This window comes from Diprion similis, chromosome 6, assembly GCF_021155765.1.
Source record: "Diprion similis isolate iyDipSimi1 chromosome 6, iyDipSimi1.1, whole genome shotgun sequence".
Lineage (NCBI taxonomy): Eukaryota > Metazoa > Arthropoda > Insecta > Hymenoptera > Diprionidae > Diprion > Diprion similis.
The window spans coordinates 7,765,555-7,789,830 of record NC_060110.1 but is presented as its reverse complement, the minus strand read 5'-3'; the positions used below and the strand labels follow the sequence as shown (position 1 = coordinate 7,789,830).

Sequence of the window (24,276 nt, the reverse complement as noted above, 5' to 3'; positions counted from 1 at the left end):
TTATTCTGATCTTTTGACTTCGTTTGACTCTTCCGTTTTCCGTATCACTAGAATTTTTTTTCAAAAACCACTGTATCACCTGAAGAAATTTTTGGCACATGCAAAAAACTCTAGAAAACATTGTGTCATCCGATCGACGTAAAGTTTGAAAATAAAACTTATATAACTAAAAAATAAATCAATTCAGTATTCCAATAATTATTATTCAGGCCACTTGATACATCCGACAGAATTAGGTACTACAAGTATATTCGCAGATTTCGGTAAACTTTTTATATACTATTACAATGGCACAGGCACTCAAGATATTCTCCGGCGTTATACCAATTATGCAAACCATCGCTTTGAAGGGATCGCTGTAATACCGTTTCTCACTTTCAGCAACTTTCCTTGGAAGCATAGGAACTCCAGGTAATGTTTTTTCAAATAGAGTGAAAATTCAAGTGACAAATTTGTAGGAAATTAAATTTTCTACAAAAAAGTTCCCTGCAACAAAAATGTGGTGATGTGACCGGGAAAATGAATATTTTAGAAAGTTTGATTCGATAAACCTTGGAAAATTCATATCACAAACAAGTTAAGAAATATCAAACTTAGCGATAGGCTGAATAAACGTTTTTTGTAGGAAATTTAATTTATATTATATACAGAACGACTGAAACGACGAAAATTCTTGATCGAACTGACGATTTCGACGATGTTGGAAATATTAGAACTGGTTTATTTCCGCTCACCGTGCATCGATCCTATTGACATAGGGCTTAAATGAAAGCTCTGAAAATCTGAACACGTAAAACTTGTCGAATGTAAAATTTTTTTCGTGAAAGGGGAGAAATATGTGATAATATTTCTGTTGGGTAGGCAAAAGTTTTTTGTTCGTGGTGTAAGATAATAGTGCGTCTTTAATGTTTTTAATGAACTCGACCGCCGATCTTGATGTAAGTCTGGTAATCCAGATATATGCGGCCTATCTGTATGGAAGGTCTCCTTTTTTTACTTCCACTTTTTGGGACTTGCCTGCAAATTTTTTGTCTTCTCCGGGACCGGGACACAGATTGTTGAATAATGAAACGCTAACGGAGGATCAAACAAGCGCCGGAAAAGCTTCTTGTGCTTCGATCAGATCGCTGAATTATTCACCCGCCCTTCGAAGAATGAAAAACAATGACTTTAGACGCGAGGATAAGTAGGTATAATATTACAAGACGTCTTTTTCGATAATTATTTGGTCATTTTTGGCAAAACAAGTACTCGTTCAGTAATTATGTTATATTAGTCTCTTTTCATAAATTATAGTCGAGAACTTTATAACGAGGGTTTGAATTTGATTTCAATATTTCAGTAGCGCACGCAAACGTGATTCGAACAGTAAAAAATAGACAAGTCAAAATTTAGGAGTAATAAATCCCTCTGATGACGGATTATATATTATAAAGGCGACAAATATTTCATTTACACACTCTTGTTCAATACACGGTCCACGTCACTCTGATTTTCCGCGTAATTTTCACCTTGTTAAATCCTCTTTCGAAATTGGATCATAGGATCAAATTTCGGGCTGTACTCCTGCAGTTCGGTATAATTATTCTATACATGATGTACTGACGAATAAAACAATTTTTTTTCTACAAATATGCAAGTAGTAAGAAGTCAATTTTAATTTTACTCACTCTTATTTTTTCGCGCATTTCGCAGTATTTTATATTTGACATCAACTTGTTACATGCAACCAGAAGATAATGTTCTCGAGATATCAAATTGAATTCGATCGTGTCCTTAAAAACCAGATGAATTTAGAGTTTCGCACAAGATTTTTCCTTATACGATCACGATAAGTAATTGATTTTTTCAAATTTCATCTCAATCACGAATGTTCCCCTAATAAAATATTAGCTTACTCAAATCTTTTTAATACTTAGATATCACAGCATCTTTGGAGAGGATGTTTCGTATCCAAAAAAAATGGAAACTTTTTTTTATTTCTTGATCATTCGAGCGCAAGGCGTACGTATGATTAAAAATGGAGTCATACTCTTAGATTTCACGCTACTTATTCCGGGTGGAAGTAGAGAGGTGACCGAGTCGAAGTGGCACTGATCTGAAATGCAGATACCCTTGGCCTGGATCCTCGAGAAGACTTCGCTGCTCGCTTTCTCATCAAAAGCGAGATCGAAATCCCCTGTGAATAGCCCCGCGCATCGTGGAATAAGTCTCTTGAGTCGCTCTCTCTTCAACATTCGGGGTAAAAAAGCTCTACTGCGGTCTCTTCACTCACTTAACTGCCACGGCAGCGGCGATGAACGTATTCTGAATGATTTAACGCCGCAAATGAGGTCCGTGGGATGCAGGGAATTTCGATATTAGGGGTCTGATGCCAGGGAAAGCATGATTTTTTCAATCGTGTTCTGCTGCTTTTATCCTTCGATACATTATATATTTTATTGCACCCCATTTTGAATAAGCTCGCAGGTATCAGAGGATTTTTATCTAAAATTTCAATCAATTCAAAATAATAGACCCAATAATTGTAAGACCTTGTAGGCTATATAATAGTGCAAATATTCGAAATTCTAGGATCTTCGAGTCGAGACTTTTAATGTCAAGTTCGAAGTGTCCGGTCTTTGGAATCGCCAATTTGATTTTGTTTTCGACTCTGTAGAAAAGTTTTCAACTTACGATTAGTCCGGTTTCGCGATCAAAGGAACGTTCAGATTTTAGACGACATCCACGATCTTGGAAAATCCAAATTTTTTCACCAAATGGTTTTGAAAATGATTCAAATATCCTTGTAAGTAAGCCTGAAATTTATAAGGGTGAAGAAACTTTGATTCTCAAAATGACACGATTTCGAAAAAGAAGTGTGAATACTTTGTTTTAATTTAGATTCATCTACAAAAAAACGTTGCCAAAATCTATACGAACATTCAAGAGTAGCTAGTGCTATATTGACATTAGGTAGATTTGGATTGACATCAAATAGTGTTAGATTGACATCCTAATATAGTAATAAATTAACATCTAACAGTGTTATATTGACTTTAGAAAAAATGTTAGGCAGATACCAGATAGTATCAGATTAGCATCAGATCAAGTTACATTGACATTTGATTATAGTTTTAGACCGATATCAGATAGTATCAGATAAGGATCAGATCGTGTTACATTACAATCAGATTTCAGTCTTATATCGATACCATATAGTATCAGATTGACGTAAAATAGTATCATAATAGATTGACACTGAATTCTAATCGATGAAAGTTGACATCGCAGATTTTTCTTACAGCGTAAGAATGTCAAATGACATGACAGCATTGAATATCTGTGTGAATTCTTTTGATTCCAGCACTGTTTCGCAATCTCGTACCGTCGGGAAAATCAGCGTCAATACGAGCTTCGGGCAGCGACGGAAACGGATTGCCGTTTGTGGATCGACGCCATCCGAGAAGCAAGGTAAGGGGATCTTGAGGAGTTTACCACTTTGCGGCGAATACGTGCACCGAGAATCCCTGTGTAAGCACATCATATTCACGCTCTGTAAAGCTTCTTTAGCCATCAGAGAACTCACCTTCAATTTGTCGTGTCTCGCTGTTCGACTCGCTAGAACAAACAGATGCTTTACGCTCCCACGGCTCGATAACTCCCTTTAAGCTGGTATAAAAACCGTAATACGTTTATTTTCTTTGTTCTGTGGAGGCAGACATTCAATAAAAAAATAAAAATAAAACGAAAAGTAAAGAAACGAGCTAAACGTCTGGTCGAAACAAATTCACTCTCCGTTTCAGTCTGAAAAAATTTCTCCTAACTATTCCCGCGATTTGGGCGCTGCTCTGCGTGCACATTCGTTGATCCTACATTGTATTCGCCCCATTGGCCTCAGGCCACATGCAAACTGGTTTGTTGTATTTAATATTTAAACAAAATAGCGCTCATACCGGCCTGGGTAATTGCTTCATTAAATTGCAAGTGTGATCAAAATTCGCAGGATTCGGTGATTGAACGTTTTTCATGGTTGTTTAAGCGGAGAACGGAAAATTGTCGAATCGTATTACCGTGGTCCCGGAACGAGGGCTGGTTGATTGCTAATTACGATATTTCACGGTCTCAATTAATATTGTCGTAATATCCGGTTGAGCTATGGTGCTATTCAAAATTTACAGCAATTGGAACGATTATTTTTGTAACGGTCCAATTTGCAATCCGCACAAAAATGTTCATCGACAATTTTTAACAACTTTTATCAAAACAAATATATTATCTTGCTACGGCTTTGTATTTTGCATTTACATCGTTTCATCGTTGAAAAAGAATGTTGTATGAGCTTCTATAGTCTTAATTTTTTGGAGTCGTTTGATGATTTTCAATTATTGATGGATATCAAACGATAGATAATTTTTCCATACTATGACTGTGTCCGATTTTAATCGAGTACTTAAAAAAGTACTTTTCGACTCGGGTGCTTGAAATCATGAAATCGATCCTCCTAATCGGAATCGTGATGCCAAGTGAGTCTGACGTGATTCCAAATTGAAGAATAAGCCTTTATCGACTAACCAAACTAAAAGTTCCACGAAGTTTCGAAGAGGCCGTTAAAGCTAGCACTCGCAGCGACTCTAAGAAGGCACTCTGAGTTTGTTCGGGCGTCGCAGCCACGTATAAAGCATAACGTCCAATATCCACGGAGCATTATTTTCGGGGTGGCCTACATAATGTATGTACACGTAAAGCGTGCTTTATAGGCTTCCATCGAAATTGGCCATGTGCGGTTCTGTTCCCTGAATCCCAAGCTACACCCAGCAGTCCCCATGGCATTCCGGGATTCAATCCTCGGGCTTCCCAGCTACGTGCGGCTCGCAGTGTACCGGGAGGAATCAGAGAAACTTAGCAGACCGAGTTACCGACTGCGCATGCGCCGAATAATTGAGTTTTATTGGTCGGTGAGATCGCACTGCGGCAATATCTTTGTATGCTAAGCAGGGCAGCCAACTTACTTGAAACAGCCATGTCAAACTCTCTAGCGGCAAGTGGCGAATTGAAATTGTGTTGTCATGGTGACGCATGACACGTAGCATTCATTAGTCGTTGGATCGTTGACAACAAAGGTTTGCCAAGCTTGCCCGAATCACTTTTCGAGATCTGCTTAGCCTAAGAAAATTAGCATCACTTTCATAACCTTTACGAGATGCGTTCGACGGTTGATGCGTGAGGTAGTCAGCCTGCATCGGAATCTCACAAGGCTCGCGCATGCGCAATCGAACGCACAGCTGCTAACTTCTGCTCTGAACTATCCCCCCTTGGTATAATACGCTTTCATACGCTGTTCAGTCGTCATAGAATGGTCGAAAAGTATCGATTATTTTCGGAATGCCGTTTGTAACAAGTTTAGGTTTAGTTGTGGGGATTGTTGCTTGGCCTGTTTTCGAAAAAAACATTAACACCGTTCATGTTCATGTTCAACCGAAAACGGTTAGATACAGTTAGATTGAGCGAAAATGCGTAGACTATTTTTATAGGGCATAAAATTTGCAACAAATAAATTACTGACGGCTTGTATCTAGCTTGCACAACTAAACCGTGAAAACCAATTTAAAAAAGGTTTTGAAAACGCTCGGTTTTCGTAAAACCCCTAAAACTAAGTCGCAATTGTTAGGTTTACACTGGTTATGTCGATATTGATGAAAAAGAAATATAAAATTTTTCTGTGCAACAAGAGGTACGAAAGAAAAAATTTTGTGTCTCAAAAAATTTTAGTTAAAGATTTCTAAATCATCTGGCGATTTGTTGGTCGATTTTTGAAAACATTACGTTTTTCCTTAAATCGACTGTAAATTTTGTTTCATTAATCGAGCGGGTTTGAATCAATCGCCATCGCTTTGTTATTAAATTCTTTTGAAATTCGGTTTCAGAAAAAAAATCGAAAGACCTCCCTCACGATTCTTTGTGAACTTTGAACATTTTTAAAATTATTTTTTTCATCAAATTGACACTGTTCTGTCTGAAGAATTTTTCCTCACTTAGTTTTTTCTAAGCGTTAGCAAATATGAAAATATTTTGATTTTACGATTTTTTGTCTTTCTCATTAATTTTCCAGCCTCACATTTCTAAGATAGATAATAGATAATTTCTAAGATAGATAGATAAATTTCTCGGGTCTTTTTCGAGGTTATACGGAAGTCGGTATCGACGTCAACTGTAACTGCAGCCTGGAAATTCGAGTCTGAGCATTTCAATGTCGGAATATCCGTTTGTTTGACGGGTATCACTTATCGCCGACGCTTGACACATCCTCGGCCGAGTTTCGAATGGAGTTTAACAAAAATCGATTCTGCGAGGCTGTTGCGGACGTTGATTCTTCGATGTAAGTAGATCAGGTATCGGGCTAAAAGCCTGTAGGATGGAAACGAATCGGTGGACTAGATTTTACGAATTACGATTGATTTTATACTCATCGTTGAAACGAGGCTTCGATACTAAAGATATTAACGTCACGGAAATTAATTTTGAGATGATTTGTAGAAATATTGATCTATTCACAAGAAATAGACAGTCTTTGATGTGTCGAAACTGGACAAACTACGCGATCTTGACATTAAACCCGAACTTGCGAGTTTGAATTTGCGATTTTTCAAATATTCAAATGCTTCCTGACATAAAATGCAACTCAACTCATAGAACTTCATTTTTAGTTTTAAACCCTTGGTTTCAAATTTCTTTTGATTCATACAGTATACTTTCTGTATTACTTTTGACCTAATTTTAAATTAAGTGGCAAAAATGATTGAAATTATTGAAAAATAAGTAAACTCAAACGTTGATTTGAACGTGATTCGCGTTAACCCTTACGCTGCATACCGGGGTCGAAATGACCCCACGGCAATTTCGCCGTAAATTTCCTATGAAAAACATTCAAAGTAATCTGATTTGAACCAAGATAAATAATGAAATATCGTGAAAATTGTTAATTTCTTCTTTTTGCAAAAATTCAACATCACTAAATCAAAGAAATAATTTTTTTCATCTTGCAGTATCTCCAAATTTTTTTCTTTATATTATCTGTTTCTTCATTACTTAGTCAATTTTTAGCTCAAAATATTGGAAATTCAGTAAGTTATGATTTTTCAAATAGAATGATCCATTTTCCGGTATTTTGTTGTTCTACGAATTTTCATATTCATATTGAAATCCTAATTCTGCTAAAGATAACTAATTTGCCGTGATACATGGTAGTTAAACAATATCCTACAATACTTTCAAGTTATTTGAATCTCTATCTATCCATTTCTACGCAATGATTTTTCATGTGGGGTCTCTAACAACCCTAGCGTGACACCAGTTTTATACACATGAGGTATGCAGCGTAAGATTCAAATTAAAACTGCCACTTTATTCTAAATTATCAGAGTTCAGTGCCCACGCCTGTAAGAATTAATTAACAATCGAAGAATCAGGCTGATTAGCTATTTTCCCATACCTGTTGGTCGGATATTCTACGCGACGAATTTCCCGGGCTTATTTTTCCCTTGAGGGAAATCGGCTGGTTCTAGGAGTTCACGCATGAACCCTGCAAACTTCTCCACACAGCTCAGTGCCTTGAATTTCTGATAAGTCAACTGCTCACAGTGTTCCTTCTGCCTGCTCGAGGAAAGTGGTCTCAAAGTTTGTACGAAGTTTTAGCCGTGAGTGCCACTGCTGATTAATTTGATATAGTATCGTAGAAACTTGTTATATTCTTGTCCTTTTCCGATTTCAAACTACGAGCAAGTAACACTTAATTGCCACCAGCGAATTAATTTTCCGATGTGCTTTCCCCTTGCCTGCTCGTTGGAATTGTCCGAAACTGGCGCAGCCACGAACCATCAAACTCACGTTCAGGGGCAGTTACCCCTTAGCTATTTTGACGTTAATTGACGTAAATCATCTATTGACCCGCAAGCCACTCTATGGATTTGAGGGTAACGCCGCAGATGATTAATTTCACCCTTGTTCAAATACTCCAAAAAACACGAGCCGAGGATTTTGAACGAGTCGAATAAGCGGTGGGTTTTCGTCTTCGAAAGTGTGTTTTGTCGCTACGGTTTGATATAAAAATGTATACCGGGTGAGCAAAAAGTATGAAAATCCTTAGAAATCTCGCGGGATTGGGTGAAAAAAAATTAAATTGCCAAAATTTTAGGTCATCTTCAACAAGGGATTCAATAGACATTTTCAGATGAACCTTGATTTTTCAGAATCAGGATTTAGTCTAAAACGGAAGTCATGGTCGAAAAGATGAGACTTTTTTCTTTTCCGCAATAAGGACACGGTAAAAATTCTAATATGAAAATCAATCTACAATATAGAAATTTCAAAAATAGGTCATCGTTTTTCTCTTTAAGCTAATGAACTAGATATTTAGAACTTGCACCATTTATACAGTACATAATACAAAATGTCAAAAATGCATAAAATTGAAATTTTGCTCCAGAATTCCTTACTAATAATTGACCAGGAGAATTAAAAATTTCTGTAAGTCTTAAAAAAAAATTCTTTGGCTTTGGCACATGCATACTTTCTGAAGAAAAAAAAAATTGTGAAAATACCGGCACTCACAGCCTTCCTCAATTCTCCTCTTCAATTGGTGAAATACAATGTTTAATATTTCATGATCTGGAGCTCAACACGCAAATCGATCAAGCGAGTTTTTTTTCTCCAGGAGCTTAGAATTGATGAAAAGTAAACACTGTATGCATTACAGTGTGACAGGTTGTAAGCGATAAGCTTTATTGGAAAAACCGTGAATTTTACCGAATACACATTTGCGAAGATTTATGAATAATTGCGATCAACAAACCAGACGAGCTGCATGTGCTTTTCACCAAAATTAAACAAACATCAGATTTTGGGTGGAAACGATCTGCCGATAATTTTATCCCTCCAAAAGTGAGGAGAGTTTTGATTTTAAACTCCAAGAAATTCAGTTTTTTTAAAAACGCTTTCAACTTTCCTCAATAGTCAATTTTTTTTTTTTACATCAGTTTCCTCATTAAGGGTCCTGGTAACCCTACAAAGATCCTTGAGGATGCATGTATTCGCCGTTTGTAATTAAGACAAAGACTACAATAAATTGCGTCATATTAATTATAACTCCTAGAGTTATAAGGAGAGAATTCGAAGCTTGTAATATCATCCAGGAATTCTCAGGCGAGTATTTCCACTGGCGGTAAATCTACTAGAATTTTCTCCCCTATCCTTTACCTTTCTTTTTCCCCTTTCATTTTCTGTTCATACATCCTCGCTAGTTTTATTCATCCCACGTGTTTTTCTTCCCTGAGGTTTACAAGTAATAAGTCTTTTTTCACCACCATTGCATAATCGTAGATATCAATTACGTACGTCGGTTCACGTGCGTGTATTCGCATCAAAATATTTACTCTCAATTGAAATCACATCTTTTTGTACAGCTTCAACAAGCTGCTTTTGCAAAAGGAGGAACTCGAACAAAAGCATCTACACCTGCTGCAGATCGTCGAGAGCGAGAAAACTGCGAAGTGGCAATACACTCAGCAGTGCGAGGAGCTAGCTTCGGAGATCAAGAAGCTGAGGGCTGAGGTACGTGCATTTTCACAAGAAACATTCTTTATCTCTGAGTATCAATTTTTTTTCTTACAAAGCAAAAGCGAAATTCCATAACTTTGAGGACTTGCGAAGGCTTGCTGGATATTTTGCTGTTCGAAATCTCATGTATTTCTCTACCTCACTATTCGTAAAAGCATAGATGAGTTCCTTTAACAAATATTTCAACTGTGGAATATGGAAATGTCGAAAATAGAACGATCAGATATCAAACTCAAACTCTTGTGTCGTCTATCAAAGTAGTCTAGAAATTTCTTGCAAGACGATAGAATTTCCGTACACGAAGTTTGAAAGAATTAGTTGAATTTACCGAAAACGGTGAAAGAAATGAAAAAATTTTATTTGATCAAATAAAAAATTGATTAGCCCAATAATTTGTGGTATCGATTAAAACCAAATTTATTTCAATTAACGAAACATTTTTTTCACCGTATTTGACCGCCATATTCGATAAATTCGATTAGTTCTTTTGCGTGTACTTTTGAAGTCCTAAAAACTAAGCATTAAATAAGTGATTGTTTTATTTGTTTTGAATCGTCGTACACTGCATTTTTAGGGTCGATTGTCTGAAACCTTGAATCAATGTTGTTTGAATCAAGAAATTTGTTTTAAGAGTATGTTAAAAAGTATAATCGTCTGGGAAATGAATCGAGAGTAATTAAGGAACGAAACGTATCGGGTAATTATAAAACAAAGTATGTCTATAAACAACTTGAATGAAATGGTCCGGGATAAATTCTACTTAGTATCGCAATCAAGTTATACTTGATCGTGAATAGCATTGAATCATGATTAATCATTATTGATTCATTTCTCCAGTGTTCCGACCCACGCTCAAACCTTATAAATTCGTGAGTGGGAGGAATTAGGTAATTTACACATTAAAACTTTTCAGGGTTTCTACTTTCCCTAACGAATTATCTGACAATCGCGAATCTTATTGCGACTTTCTATGATAACCATAAGTATGTTTTAGAAGACAAAGAAAAAAGAGAAAATTTTGAAAAAAATAAAAATAACGGTGATTCGGCGTTTTGTTTGATTATTTTTCTTCAACGTTTCGAATGAAATATAGCCTCTGGCATAATGGAGGTGGAGCATGTTCTGCATAATTAATTACCCATAAAGATTAGTCCAATAATGGCCTTCTCGAAGAATCAACAGTGCGCTCGTCTCCAGCCTCAAGACTTGACCTGCCTCTGGCAAACGCGCAATATTGACGATAATATTTTCTCACCCAACTTTTTAGTTTGTTTCACTTAATTGATTAAATCTCGTATGTTGCATTTAGAATCTGACAATTTTTCTACTAATTACCAATATTTGCGAAAATAACTGGTCGGAAGAATCGATGTCTTAAGGTGGTACAAAAGATTTTTTCAAAACAAATGTAAAATGATTTTTGAAACAGAAAAAGCAAATGGATTTTTAACCGACGGAAATATTTTCTTTTACAGAAAATCAGACTTGTTGTTAAAACTGAAAAAATTGAGTTTTTAGAAAGGGGTTGCAGCAGGAAATGAATATTTTTTTTGTAAATGTTCTTTTAAAGCAAAAATAACGAGTTTTATTGGTAATCGAATTAATATCAAATATTTATTTAATCAAATATTTCAAATTTATTTGATCAAATATTTTTTATTTCAATAAGGTCTTAACATCAATTTACTGAACCACCAACGTTGAATCGCCGCAAAAATTGAAGAATAAATCGGACTGTAACAGATAATAGATTTTCTGGTTATAACTGCAAATAACCTGCACGAAAGGGAATTTCTCTAAGTGCAGGATCAAATCTCAGTGGAGTTTCCAGCGTGCAGCGATTCTGGTTTGCGTAACGAATTAGGCTCACCGACCCATAAACCGCGTTACAACATAACGCGGGAACAATGTCGGTTAATCAAAACTGTTACGACCTCTAAATGAGAAGAGTCCCTCGTTGTGGTGGTGCGGTAGGAACTCGTCCTTAAATTACGTAAATTTTTTCAGGGGGGGGTATTGTTTCCTTATTATTCACCATCTCTTGAAACTTTGTCGAATGAAATGTTACTTTTTTCGAGTGAATGCCGTACCATTTTGGTGAAAGTGAGATTTTGCTCCAGAGAATCTACAATAGAGTGTAGCTGTCTAAAACTGTACATCTTTTTTCAAAATCCGTCGGAGTGAAATTTTATTCGTGTTGAAGTGGCTCCGTTTTCACATAAATAAATTAACAGGTTCTGGATACAGATTCCAATACCCATATTCAGAAAACATTCTAGAAAAAGGTTTGCGTCTTGGCTAATTGTCGGTAAAATGTCGATATGGGAATCTGTATCCAGAACCAGCTTTGTCAAGCTACTTTCACATTGTTGAGACAATAACACTACCGTTAGAGAAGTTTTACACCGTTTTTTTTTTTTTTCTTTCCTTTTCCCAACTTTCGATTCGATTTTATTCACGTCACTTGAGCTTCCTTGCGTCCCTCGTTCGCGTTATAAAAAGTTCCGAATCCAGATAAATCCAACAAACTGGGCGCAGATCGGATCGATCGATCGGGGCTTTATACCTTCGCACGTCTGTCCAATGTTGACCTTCCGGAGGCCGGACACCCAGTTGAGGGCGCAATCGAATCATGATTGATTATCGTTGAAACGGGCGACGTCCGACGACTCAGTTCACGTCTGGCGCCCGGGGAACCCTGGATCAATTTAACGTCACTCACGCGTGACCCCAGTGCCAGTCTAAATTTAAGATCTGTATGAAGGGAAGACCGAAACATGGAAGGTCAAGATTGACGGCTCTTTTTTGGGTGCGAATTTTTGAACTTGTCAAAACTTCGTTCTAGGATTACGCTAGAATTTTAGTAACCTGTGAAAATTATGAATTATTTATGTTATATCTTCGGATAAAATAATAACTCTTATTGTTAGAGATTGAAGCTGGAAAAATGAATTGATCTATTTTTTCCAGTGAAGCAAATTTACGTATAACTTGAGGGGGTAGTTGAGTTTTTTTTGGCATGTGACCGCCTTTTTTTCTACGTGTGACCATAAATTTTTTCCAGCGCAGTGTGAATCGGTAATTTTGAAAAAAAAAAGTTGAAACGCACTTACGAGAAAACAACCATAAACGTTACTTTGACGAGCATAAAATTATGCAGAAGAATTGAGAGATTGTATACAGAGATGATTTCGAATAGAGAAAGTGTAGAAACATGAAAAAAAAAAAATCACATGCCATACTTTATACGCGTTATGTTAAAATGTGTCTAAATTACTTCACCAGGCGATTTGTCTGAGAAGTTGTATGAAAATTCGGTGAAAAATTGTCTCTCGTTACGGGGTTTTGCTACAGCACTGCTGTAACAGCAGATGAAAATTGCACACCATGGGTGCGTTGCAGAATGTTTCGCATATTACTATTATGAATTCTATTGCGCCATGGACGTGACCAATTACTCGTAATATTCCCAAAGTGCGAAATAACGAGGGTTGAGAAAGGTGTGAAACGTTGCGAGTACACTTTTGCAGCTTGTTTGCGTAATCGTGCCTCGATATTTGACGTAAGGGACGGGAAAAAAATTACATTCAATTTTAAACGAAACATATGAGTCCTCGTAGTGCAAAATTGAATCGTAATTGAGCCAAGATTCCGCGAACCGTGAGGCGTTATGTAAGACGTAAGAAATTACCGGTACGCTTTTGTTGCTCGTTTCCATAATCGTGCCTCGATGTTTGATGTAAGGTACGGGATAAAAATTGCATTCGTTTTCAGGCAAGCTTTATATAAGAAATCTTACGCACGTGTACACGAGGCGCACTCAACGTGAGACTGGAATGACTCCGTATGGTTTATTCTCAGATTGAATTTCCATTCATTTCCACGTGCGAGTAACTGCGGTGTAATCAATTGGTACAACGAGAGAAATTTCGAGACGTGGTTACTACGCAGTTTGGTAGTTCGAATTTGGATCATATCAAAATTTCTTTGCGCTCACCCCCGAATAGTAATCATCTTGTTAGCGAAAAATGCTGATAGTTTTAATTCGTGATAAATATTAGATTTATGAAAATTTTACAAGAGATCATTTTTGAAGAGCATCAAATTTTCTACAGAATAGTCGAAGGTTTTTGTTTTTTAAATATATAGTTTCGAAGTAATAAAGAGTTTTTTTGAAAAAATTTCAAATTCATCAATTTTTCAGGAGTCTTAGAGTTATCGAAAATTTTTTTGGACTTAGCCTGATTTTCTTCTATGCGACGTGATTACTTCTTGGGGGTGAGTTTGGTGAGATTCCAACATGAACAAAATAAAAATCACCCTACCATGCAGTTTTTGATTATTCCTATTCTTCACCCTATCCGAAAAATATAGTTTTCGGTACAAAAAGGAAGAAAATAGTTTGCCAGCTGTAATCAGAAAATCCAGTCTATGTTACGGTTTCTTATAATTATGGTTACTTTTACTATATTTTTTTGTAACTGTTACCATGAATTGATATTGGTGCAACAATAAATTGATTTCAAGGCCTTGTTTAACAATAAATAAACGTGAAGTCGACCAAACGAACACTTGAATGCGTTGCGAATTGTTCAAAAACCATTCCGACAATGACAAAAAGAATTTGTTGCTGGCAGATCGCTTCAAATATTTATAATTCATCCAGTCGTGTGCCAACTAAAAATTCTAATCATCACTTTCTATTGTTCTTCATAGTCGTCTTGTCCTGGTTAATCACTAACAGAGACTACTAATTAAAAATATTAGGCGCCAAATGAAAAGTCAACATCGACAGCGCTATCGATAAATTATCTTAAAAAATCTTAAATGTTAAATACAATTTTTCTCCGATTTTCTGTCGTCACTAAATAAGGAAGACAGCGTGGATGTAAATACAAGTCATCGACTAACGTCTTGACGGCAAGTTTCGGAGTAAAGGAAGTGTAGCTGCTAATTATTGCCATAGAACAGTTACTTGTAAAGCGTTTAGCTAAGCTTGGCTATTAGGGAGGTACCAACGGGAGTTCAGAGCGAGTTGCGTGTTTATCTTTCCCATTCCCCTGTGGTCGCTGGTTGCCTTTTGCTCGAGACTTAAAACTTAAGTCACAGTTTTTTACTTCCAACATCGCACTACCTAATTATCCGGCTGATTAAAAATTCAGCGTCGCCTAGTGCCTCAGCCACTTTCCCGGACTTTAAAAAATTCAGTGCTCTTTTCCTTTTAGCCGCTGTTCCGTCGCCGAGAATTTCTGAAACTCGTTTTAGCTCGTTAATCTCGGAAATTGGTGTTCACCGTCTTCAAATTATCAATATTTTACTAACTTTCTGCGAGGTGAGTCGTTTGTATTAAAGGTCGAATGGAGGAAACTTGGATGACAAAGTTTTTGGCCAAGAGTATATTGCAGACTTTGTCTAAGGCATATACAAGATTTGAAATAACTAAGAAAAATCTCACTTTCTCGAAGGGACAACCTGCCGAAAAAATGTTTGATCCGTATTTTTGTTCATGTTTTTGCGGAAAATTAAAACCTGATTTTTTTAGATTTGGGTACTTTAGATTAAAGAAGAAAAGACATGGGGTCATTTGTACCCCAGCGTGTCAAACAAGGGTTAAGACATGTATTGCTGACATTGAAAATTAATTCCAGTCAATCGGTATAGAATATATGTATAATATTCATAAACAAAGTTAACCTTAAACTATCAAAATAGTAAAAAGAGTACGATTTCAGCATTGAAAAAAATCAATTTTCGTCGTTTCAATAAACTTTTTCTACCTAAATTCAGTGTTTTTTCTTTCTTCAAATCAAATCAGTCAATTGTAGCTCAACTTTTTTAGCTCCGATTACATCATTTTTGTGCGCAAGTTCGTTCTTCGATAATTTTTAGGCATCTCACGACATTCTGTAAGCTCTTTTCGAAAAGATCTTTGATTCGTGCTGGTTATGTTTGCGTTTACAGAGGCAATGCGTAATAAGAGTCCGGGAATCCGGATCAATCATCCTAATCGCTGTTTATATTCTCTCGGAATCGGAACGTGTGTAGATATCATGCGATGCCCATGTATTGCGTGCCGAAAACTTTCCGCGAGGATTTTCGTATATTGCGAAATAAGTGCTTTCACGCGAATCGCGAGGGTTTTGTTACGGAGATGGATACATGGATATAGATAGATGGATTGACATGCCCAGGTAGCGATGTATAAAAGAAAGCGATCGATGGAGCGCAAGAATCCGACTAAACTCAGTGAAAATAAATCTACGTTTGGTTCAACGACGTCAGTTGAATTTCGATTTGTCCACCGTGTGGATACTGTAGAAAAGTTGGGAAATTTGGGGCGGGGTTGAAGTTCCGAATTTGAAAAGTTCCGGAACCGCCTGATTCCGAATTATTTAGTGGCGAGACTTGAAAGTAAAGAAATCAATCTCTTACCAAACAATAAAGTTCCGAATGGTCGGAACCCCGACGGTTTAAAGTTCCGAAATGCAAGATACCGAAAATTTAATTTACGATAGAGCAAAATATACACCACAGCGTAGTTTAGTCAACCAGTCGGTGTAAAAAATCAGAAAAACCGAATTCAGAATCACCAGGATTCCCAACGTAAAAATGTCGAAAATCTAAAGCTAAGTGAGATCAAAGTGATGAAATTTCACCAAGCCAGAAATTCACAAAAATGAAAATGAAAGGAATTTCGATGTTTTAGATTTTTATATTTTCTTATTTTCAGAGTTTCGAAACTTTGTCTTGACTGTGTTTTGTCCTTTCGCTATTTTGCCCTTTCGCAACTTTGCACTTTCGGAATTTCGAGCGTCGGGTATCAGACCATTCGAAACTTTAATGCTTCGTCAAAGTTTAATTTCTTTACTCTGGGTTTCGCCACCAAAATATTTGGAATTTGGCGCTTTCGGAACTTATCAAATTCTGAATTTCAACCACGCCTCGGAAATTTTTTAGTTAAACAAACGCTACGACTCTGCAGTGAGTATCAAACACTATCTAGCTTGATCAGTTGAAAAACAAATTGCAATACTTTCGACAAATTGGGTGCCCATTTAAATTGGTTTTCCGAAATTTGATAAATTTTTCCTAATTTCTTGCTTGGACATATCACATTTCGCAAGAATTTTTCGTACATACATTTTTGAAATCGTTGAAGTTGAATTAGTACCTAAATATGGAAAAAACAGATGATCGATTAAGCGTACGGATTGGCATTCCAATTGAATTTATCATTCTCAACAAACTTCTCTGACTATTCCCCGATTTTCCAGACGACTAGCCACCTTGAAAAAGCATGTGTGCGTTTCTTAAAAAAAAAAACTTCCTCTCTAAAACTTGATTGAGGGTCAAAATAACGCGTTGACCATATTTAATAAAAATTCGAATGATATGTGTTGCGCTATCTGCACTTCCGCCGATCGTTTCCAAGTTGCCAAAAGCTCTGTCCTTGAAAATATTAAACAATGAATTAAAACATTGCAGATATGCACGATGAAGAGGGAGTTTCGCCCGGCGACAGTCGCAGCTCCGAGTTATATCGGGTCCAGCGAAATTGGCGCGGGACTTCGAGCCCTCGCAGGATGCGGAAGTGGTGTCGGAGAGTCAGGGCCGGCTGCTTCCGGGGGCGCATCGGGCTCCGGGGGCGACCCAAGAGGCGGTGAAGCTTCGGAGGAATCTGTTGAAGTACGGAAGATCCTGAAGGTTCAGAGCTTCTTCAGGGGTTGGCTTTGCCGCAGGAGGTGGAAGCAGATCGTCGAACAGTATATAAAGAGTCCCCACGCGGAAAGCATGCGGAAAAGAAACAGGTGCGTCTTTCAAATGTTGGGGAGGGGGGCAAATGACTCGGAAATAATAATCCAAAAGATAATAATACATGTGAAATTTAATTTAGTGAAGGGCGGGGTGGGGGGGGGGGGGGCAAAACGGGGTACTTAAGGAAATACTTAGTTTCCGAGGATTCAAATATCTTAAATTTTTTTTTTTTCAATTCTAACCAAAGAAAATAAAAATTATTTTCAAGTATCATATATTTAAAAAACATTTTGAAAAACAAAGTTTTTTTAAACTTTAAGGGTACCCCATTTTGCTCCCCCCCCCTACCCCGTTTTGCCCGCCGCCCCCCTCATTCAATTGGATTTTTTGTAAATTTTTTGTCACGTTTTATTTTTGTCTTCTTCTTCAAGTTTTTTCAAAGTGAAGAATCATTTTGACGGTTGTATCAAAACGTGATTTGCTGTGGAGTGAAATACTGCGCAGTTTTCTTCCATTTGAAAATAAGTGACTTTACAATGTGGAAGTGAGCATGCGAACTATATTTCGAATAATATTACAGGGTCATGTTGTCTGGATGGTAAATTGGGCTTGAAATGAGATAATAATTACGCGGAGCAAGAGGTTGAAATTGTGGTTAAATTTCATTATAACAATTTTCCCTTGATACTCGGAAAGACTGAAGAACCGCGAATTCAGAGTGAAAAAGTTTCGATGTTAACAATTGTTAATTGAAAATTGTGCCCGGGGAGTTTGTAAATTAAAAATATTCATCATGGTTGGATTTTTCATATTTTTTAGTATGTAACGTATAAAACTTGTGGCAAATGGAATTCTAGATATTTTCACTTTATCGTGTGTTCTAAACCATGATTGTTTCAAATTTGGCAAAAAAACTTAATGAAAGTGTATAAATAAATTATTTCTCATTAATCGTTGATAAATTACGTACTTCAGCCCCAACATGCGATTTTTTTTTTTCAATCAACTTCAGGCGAGCAAAACATGATAAAAATTAATTTCGTTGAGAGCCCCGCTGCGAATTGATTATTATTTTTCCTTTCTCTTGCAATTTTTGAACCCCGATTATTTTTCTCAGCTGACGTCTTTGATTATAGTCGATACGACAGATTTGAGTAAAAAATCCTGTTTTTCACTAAATTCTATTTTCCGTTATGAACTTTTATCCCTATATTTTATTATCTATTCCCTGATTTCGTATAAGATTTGAACAAACAGTCGGACGTGATCGTTGCGATTATCGATTACGTCTCGCACAACGTGTCCGGAATATATGAGACATTCCACATGTAAATACACGCGTGAAATTAATTATGGGGCAGATTTTAGTGTAAAAGCATTGAATTTTTCTCTTTCCTAATTTTCTTAAATAGTGACATGTCACGTCACGTTGTTGTCAAATCGTTGGAAATAGTTTTAAAATATAAATATTAATACATTGTATCGCGTAATTTTATTTTATATTCTTTACCTAATATTTTATAGGTGACCGGATTTATCGGTACAAATCTAACAAACTGATTGTGAGATCGTTTGCGTTTTTCCTCGACTTTCAGAAGCATTTATTATTCTTTGAATGATATAACTTCAAAATTAACTAAAAACTGAATGTTTTTTATCTTCAATTTTTTTTCGCATGATCCATAATTTTCTATCTATTTTGTGTTATTTAAAAATCGGGAATTGCAGATTTTCGCACACATTTTATCAACCCTTCACATCTAAACTTCTTCGAATAAAAATCTGCAAAAAATCACCCACAATTTTATGAGCTGAAAAAAAAAAATTAGCATACAAAGTACGTATCAATTTCACGGTCAGGTAATTGATTACATATAGAATGTCCCATATATCTACACCACAAATAATTCCAATTGCAATTAATTTTCATAACTAATTTCGAAAACTTTACTCTGTTTTTTTTTTTTTTTTTGCACAGGCATAATCGAATCGGCTCGTTTAATTCGATACAGTGCGAAAACCGGCACGGAAATCCTGTGAAAAATGAATCCTACTTAATACCTGGCACTCCCGTTTCGCGTTGTTAATCTCGCACACTCGGGAAATCACACTTCACAGGGTAAAAGTTACACAAGGGTTGCCATTTTGCCCTATTTATTTGCCTTATACGGAGACTCGTTCTACTTGTGCGGTTTATTAGCTCTCCGATTCGCGATATAAGCTTCGCGTTATACGTGTGCAAACTTTTTCCTTTAACGTCACAAGTTGCGAACTGTTTTACCGATATACTCATAGACGCTATACTTTTCTAACAATTCTCGTAATTTACACATTTTTCAGCATCTTGTATTATAAGAAGCTATACCGTGACAAATTTCCAGTTTTCTACTTGCGGAAGATTCTTGGGATGGTTTAACTTTTCTAAAAGCGATTTCGGACATTTTTCCTTGGGATCATAAATTGTGCATTATTTTTCTGTAGTTTGTATGCTTATTTTTCAACCGTTTCACAGAAAAAATACTCTGTCTTACCTTAAAATTTGAGATTTTGCGTTAACTGCGTGGGGATAAAAAATTGGAACCTGCCTCCAGAGGGTAACTAATATCTATGAATTTCGCTGACGGTGTTCTGGAATGAACGCTTTAATCCCCATGGTGGAAGCCATCAACGACGTTGAGGGTGTAAAACCTAACCCTGGTCACATTTCTCCTTCATAAACCCTAAGAGAAAGTGCTGAGACGTTTTCTTTGAATTTCTTTTAAATACTTTACAAAATTACTTTCCGTTAGGAATTTACAGAATTGTTCGGAAAAGACAGGCAACCACAAACTCCTGAAACAAATTTTTTAAGATTAATAAACATTTACCAAGACAACTTGAGAAGTCATAAAATAAATAAATCAACTATAGACGTTTCGATAAAAATTAGTACCTTATTTTTTTTTTAATCTCAATCAAAAATTTTTTTTCGTGCAAACAGGAGGCTTTATAACATATTACTGCCTTCGTTTCCATTATAACTGAACTAAAAATGAAAAGAAATTGTAAAAAATTGCTAAGCATCTGATCTACAGAAAGAAAAAACTGAACTCGCAGTACAAAAATTTTCGCGCATCCATCAATACTCGGTATAATTTGTATAAAATAATGCGTGGCCAAAGATTCATAGAAAATTAGAGATATTCAGCGAAAAATAAACCGAACTTCTTTAAGAGAATTAGTAACGGAATAAAGAGCCTAACTTGAAGTTCCTCCGAAGATATGAATCGACGAATTAAATCGGAAAAGCATAAGTTGCACACCGGAAATCTGATTCAGGGATTTTCGATAAGTCTTCACAGTTCATTAATATCAGTTTATTCACAAAAGGAGAGGCTAAGATGAGAGAGTAACTTCATGCCAACGATTATGTACGAGTACCTGTAAAAAATGTCTATTCTCAGCCTGGTATTCCAAATGGTCGAAGCTGAGGAAGAATACATGGAACAAATGGAGGCATTAGTCAGCTGCTTTTTGCGGCCGTTCAAAATGGCCGCAAGCTCCAAGAAGCCACCGTGCAGCCACGAAGACGTCAATAGCATCTTCCTGAACAGCGAGACCGTCCTCTTCCTCCATCAGATATTCCTCAAGGGTCTCACCTCTCGAATGGAGAGTTGGCCCACCCTCGTCTTAGGTAAGTAGGAACGCTTATTGTTCGAGAAGACAAAAAGGCTTTGCTTTTTTCAAGTAAGCACGGTACACGCCTTTAATCGAATAAATCATTTCGAAACTCTTGCATACTTAGAAGCATTTTAGAGACAATTATATTTTCAGTTGCATTGTACGAAGCTGCTAAACGTGAAACGACAGTAAAGAAACTTAATTCAATCTAAAGAAACTTTATTTCAGACGAATTGACGTCAATTTTATCAGCGAAACGTAAATTTGGGTGATTGAAAATCCTTTACTGATTCAATTAACGTTTATGATTGATGGATAAACTTTAACGCTCTTTGTCACATATTATTGTACTGGGTAAACTTTTACAACAAGATGGTATTCTGTAGGTTTTGGGGTGACTGATTACAAAACTGAAAACGGATTAAAAAAATTCAAGATGGTGATTCGATTGAATTTGAAATGTGAAGTATAAGTTTGTTTTTTAGAAATAGAAATGCAACAAGTTTTTTTCAAACTTCTGGCACATACGTGTTTGAGAGATTTTGAAAACGAACGCATAAATTGTGATATCATATTTTCAAAGCACAGTCTCATATCAAATTTACTTGTTAGGATGTCTCCTCCCATATGCAGTACGACTTTTCGTGACCCAGAAAAATTGCTAATATTGCGTAAAATTATATCTACGTGTGTTAAAAGAGCTGCGATGGCGGCAGAAATTTCGGCGGATTTTATGATGTTACTTTTGGCGAAAGCACGAAAATTCCGCTCTCTTTCACCCGTGGAATACGAGTTTCGAGTTGGGGTTGCGTGCAAGAGCTTCTCATGCTAATCATACGTACACAGGGAATAGTATATGTGATATGTATACATATACTGTACGTGCAAATGTACAAATTTGCGTGTGTCTGTATTCATTTCATACCGCTTGAGATGTGGGTGAAAGCGAGTTTGGAATGAAATGCGGATGCGCTTAAACTCCGCAAAATTTCGAGTCGAGTTTCTTCGTATTCGACGCCTCGAACTGGCGTTTTATTATACTCAACTCGCGAAATGGGGTGGCTGAATATATTATCGAGGATGACGATGAAAGGTAGGGTATAGGTCAGAAAATATTCTGCTGAGATAGACGTGAAGACTTCTGTGCGCTTTTCTGACATTTGTAAAATCAACGATTGAAAGATGTTTTAGCAACGCAATCGTTTCAGTCGCTGAGATGTTCGATAATACGTCCAACGAGTTTAAAAGGAGAATTGAAAAAGCTGTAAGCGCGATTTGTTTTCTATGCACGTTGGAAAAACGTTTCCATCTCTTTGAACAATCACAAAATTAAAATCCCTTTTTGCTAACTTTGTATTATAATTCGCAAATTTTTTTCGCTATCTGCTACACGTCGCTGCATAATTTCGTTATTAAATATTGCAATTACTCGGTCTGCAGGGGATTTGTTCAACATGCTGCTACCCATGCTGTCCATCTATCAAGAGTACGTTCGCAATCATCACTACAGTCTGCAGGTTCTCACCGAATGCAAACAGTCGTCGCCCTCCTTTGCAGCTCTCCTTGCGAGACTGGAGAACAAACCGTCCTGCCACGGTCGATCCCTCGAAACTTTTCTCACCTACCCGATGCATCAGGTAGTGATTCTACCACAAAGTGGAAATTGAAACCGCAATCATCATTTCTCGCAAAGTCAACTTGTTGTTTGTTTTTCCAAATTCTGTTTGGTGGTTCTTTTTTTGATTTTTCTTTTACTTTAAATTTCTTGGGTAGTGAATTTTTTTGTCCATCGTTCACGGAATATTAATGATGAGACGGAAAACTTCAGATCTTAAAAATGATTAATTTACCATTTATGTTTCTGCTATCGATTTAACATAAATGGAATATAACTTTTCATGAAATTAATAGGTCTGGACAGTAATCGTGTTTTCAAAAATTGAATCATAATATTATTTTTCAATCAACTTTTTGATTTGAAAACTTTTAATTCATATCTATTTTGCCTCTTTGTACATTTTACCCGATCAAATAATCTCAGCTACTTTGCAAATTTTTCCATTATTCTCAGTTATAGAAATTTGTTGTTATAAAATTTCATCATAATTCTGAAATTTATCGAACAATCGTAAGATTTCGTAAATTACGGATCCCAAAATGATCCCCCCCCCCCCTCCCCCCCTCGAGATTTTACCGTTTAGGCCAAGAAATTCGCACGCAAAAACTTATCAAGGTTTGAATTTCAGTCAATTCACATGTTTTATGATTCCGCTTGGTGATTGATCACAGATTCCGAGGTACATCATCACGCTGCACGAGTTACTGGCTCACACGCCCCACGATCACGTGGAGCGAAAAAGTTTGCAGAATGCTAGACAACAGCTGGAGGATTTATCGCGTCAGATGCATGACGAGGTTAGCACCAAATTCATCAAATTATTATTGAATGATATTTCCCGTTAGTTTTTTTTCCACCTTTTTCGATATTCGCTCCCGAAGAGGTGGCGAAAATTTGTTATTTATGCAGTTGACCAATAGTTTTTACTTCATTTTTTAGGTGAGCGAGACTGAGAATCTGCGCAAGAACTTGGCAGTGGAAAGAATGATCGTCGAAGGTTGCGATATTCTGCTGGACGTCAATCAGGTTTTCGTTAGACAGGGTGAGTCTTCACTGATTAATTCGTCAAGTCGGGGGTGGAGGAAGTTCTGGATTTAAAGAGCTCTTGTATGTATAAAGAGAATTTTATGTCATGCTGGTTTTACTGCCTCGTAGTTCGCTACTCTTTTTAAAGCACCCACAAACACGTTAAAGTCGGAACTTTTATGGGGTGTAATCCCTCCGTTGCGTTATACTTCAATCAAAGTATAGAACCAATCGGCCACTGAAATTGGATGTAAGTCTTGGAAATTAGAAAGGTTCTCTACGAACATTCACAACTCCAAATTTCATTCGGTGCTAGATTTAATGCAATAATTATTGAGAAATTACACATAGCAAGATGATAAGAAGATGTTGAAGTGATGTTCTCATATGCGCCAAAATTCTGATATCTAGTTCTATACATCGATCGAAATTTCGAATGTAAAAACATTTTCATGGAATTCGTAAAGTTATGTGGATGTCTTTTTTCATCGTGAATTTTTGGAGTTTTAAGTGGCGTTATTGTGCAATTATACAAGTCTGGTTGTTGGATTAAATGTTATATAAAAACGCAACACATTCCGCTATAGGGTCATTTAGCGTTTTACGACTTACCAAAGTACCGT

The 24,276-nt window shown here is 36.6% G+C and overlaps 1 protein-coding gene across 2 annotated transcripts in view; it reads left to right on the top strand.

Moving 5' to 3' along the window:
• The window catches only part of LOC124407413 (ras-specific guanine nucleotide-releasing factor 2-like), an 85,548-nt gene that overhangs the window by 44,327 nt on the left and 16,945 nt on the right, over positions 1-24,276 (top strand). For both annotated transcript variants that reach the window (XM_046883521.1, XM_046883522.1), the window contains 7 exons: positions 3,347-3,453; positions 9,441-9,588; positions 17,080-17,402; positions 20,793-21,022; positions 22,450-22,646; positions 23,299-23,424; positions 23,567-23,669. In XM_046883521.1, the coding sequence (XP_046739477.1) occupies positions 3,347-3,453; positions 9,441-9,588; positions 17,080-17,402; positions 20,793-21,022; positions 22,450-22,646; positions 23,299-23,424; positions 23,567-23,669 (1,234 nt within the window). The remainder of the gene's footprint in view (positions 1-3,346; positions 3,454-9,440; positions 9,589-17,079; positions 17,403-20,792; positions 21,023-22,449; positions 22,647-23,298; positions 23,425-23,566; positions 23,670-24,276) is intronic.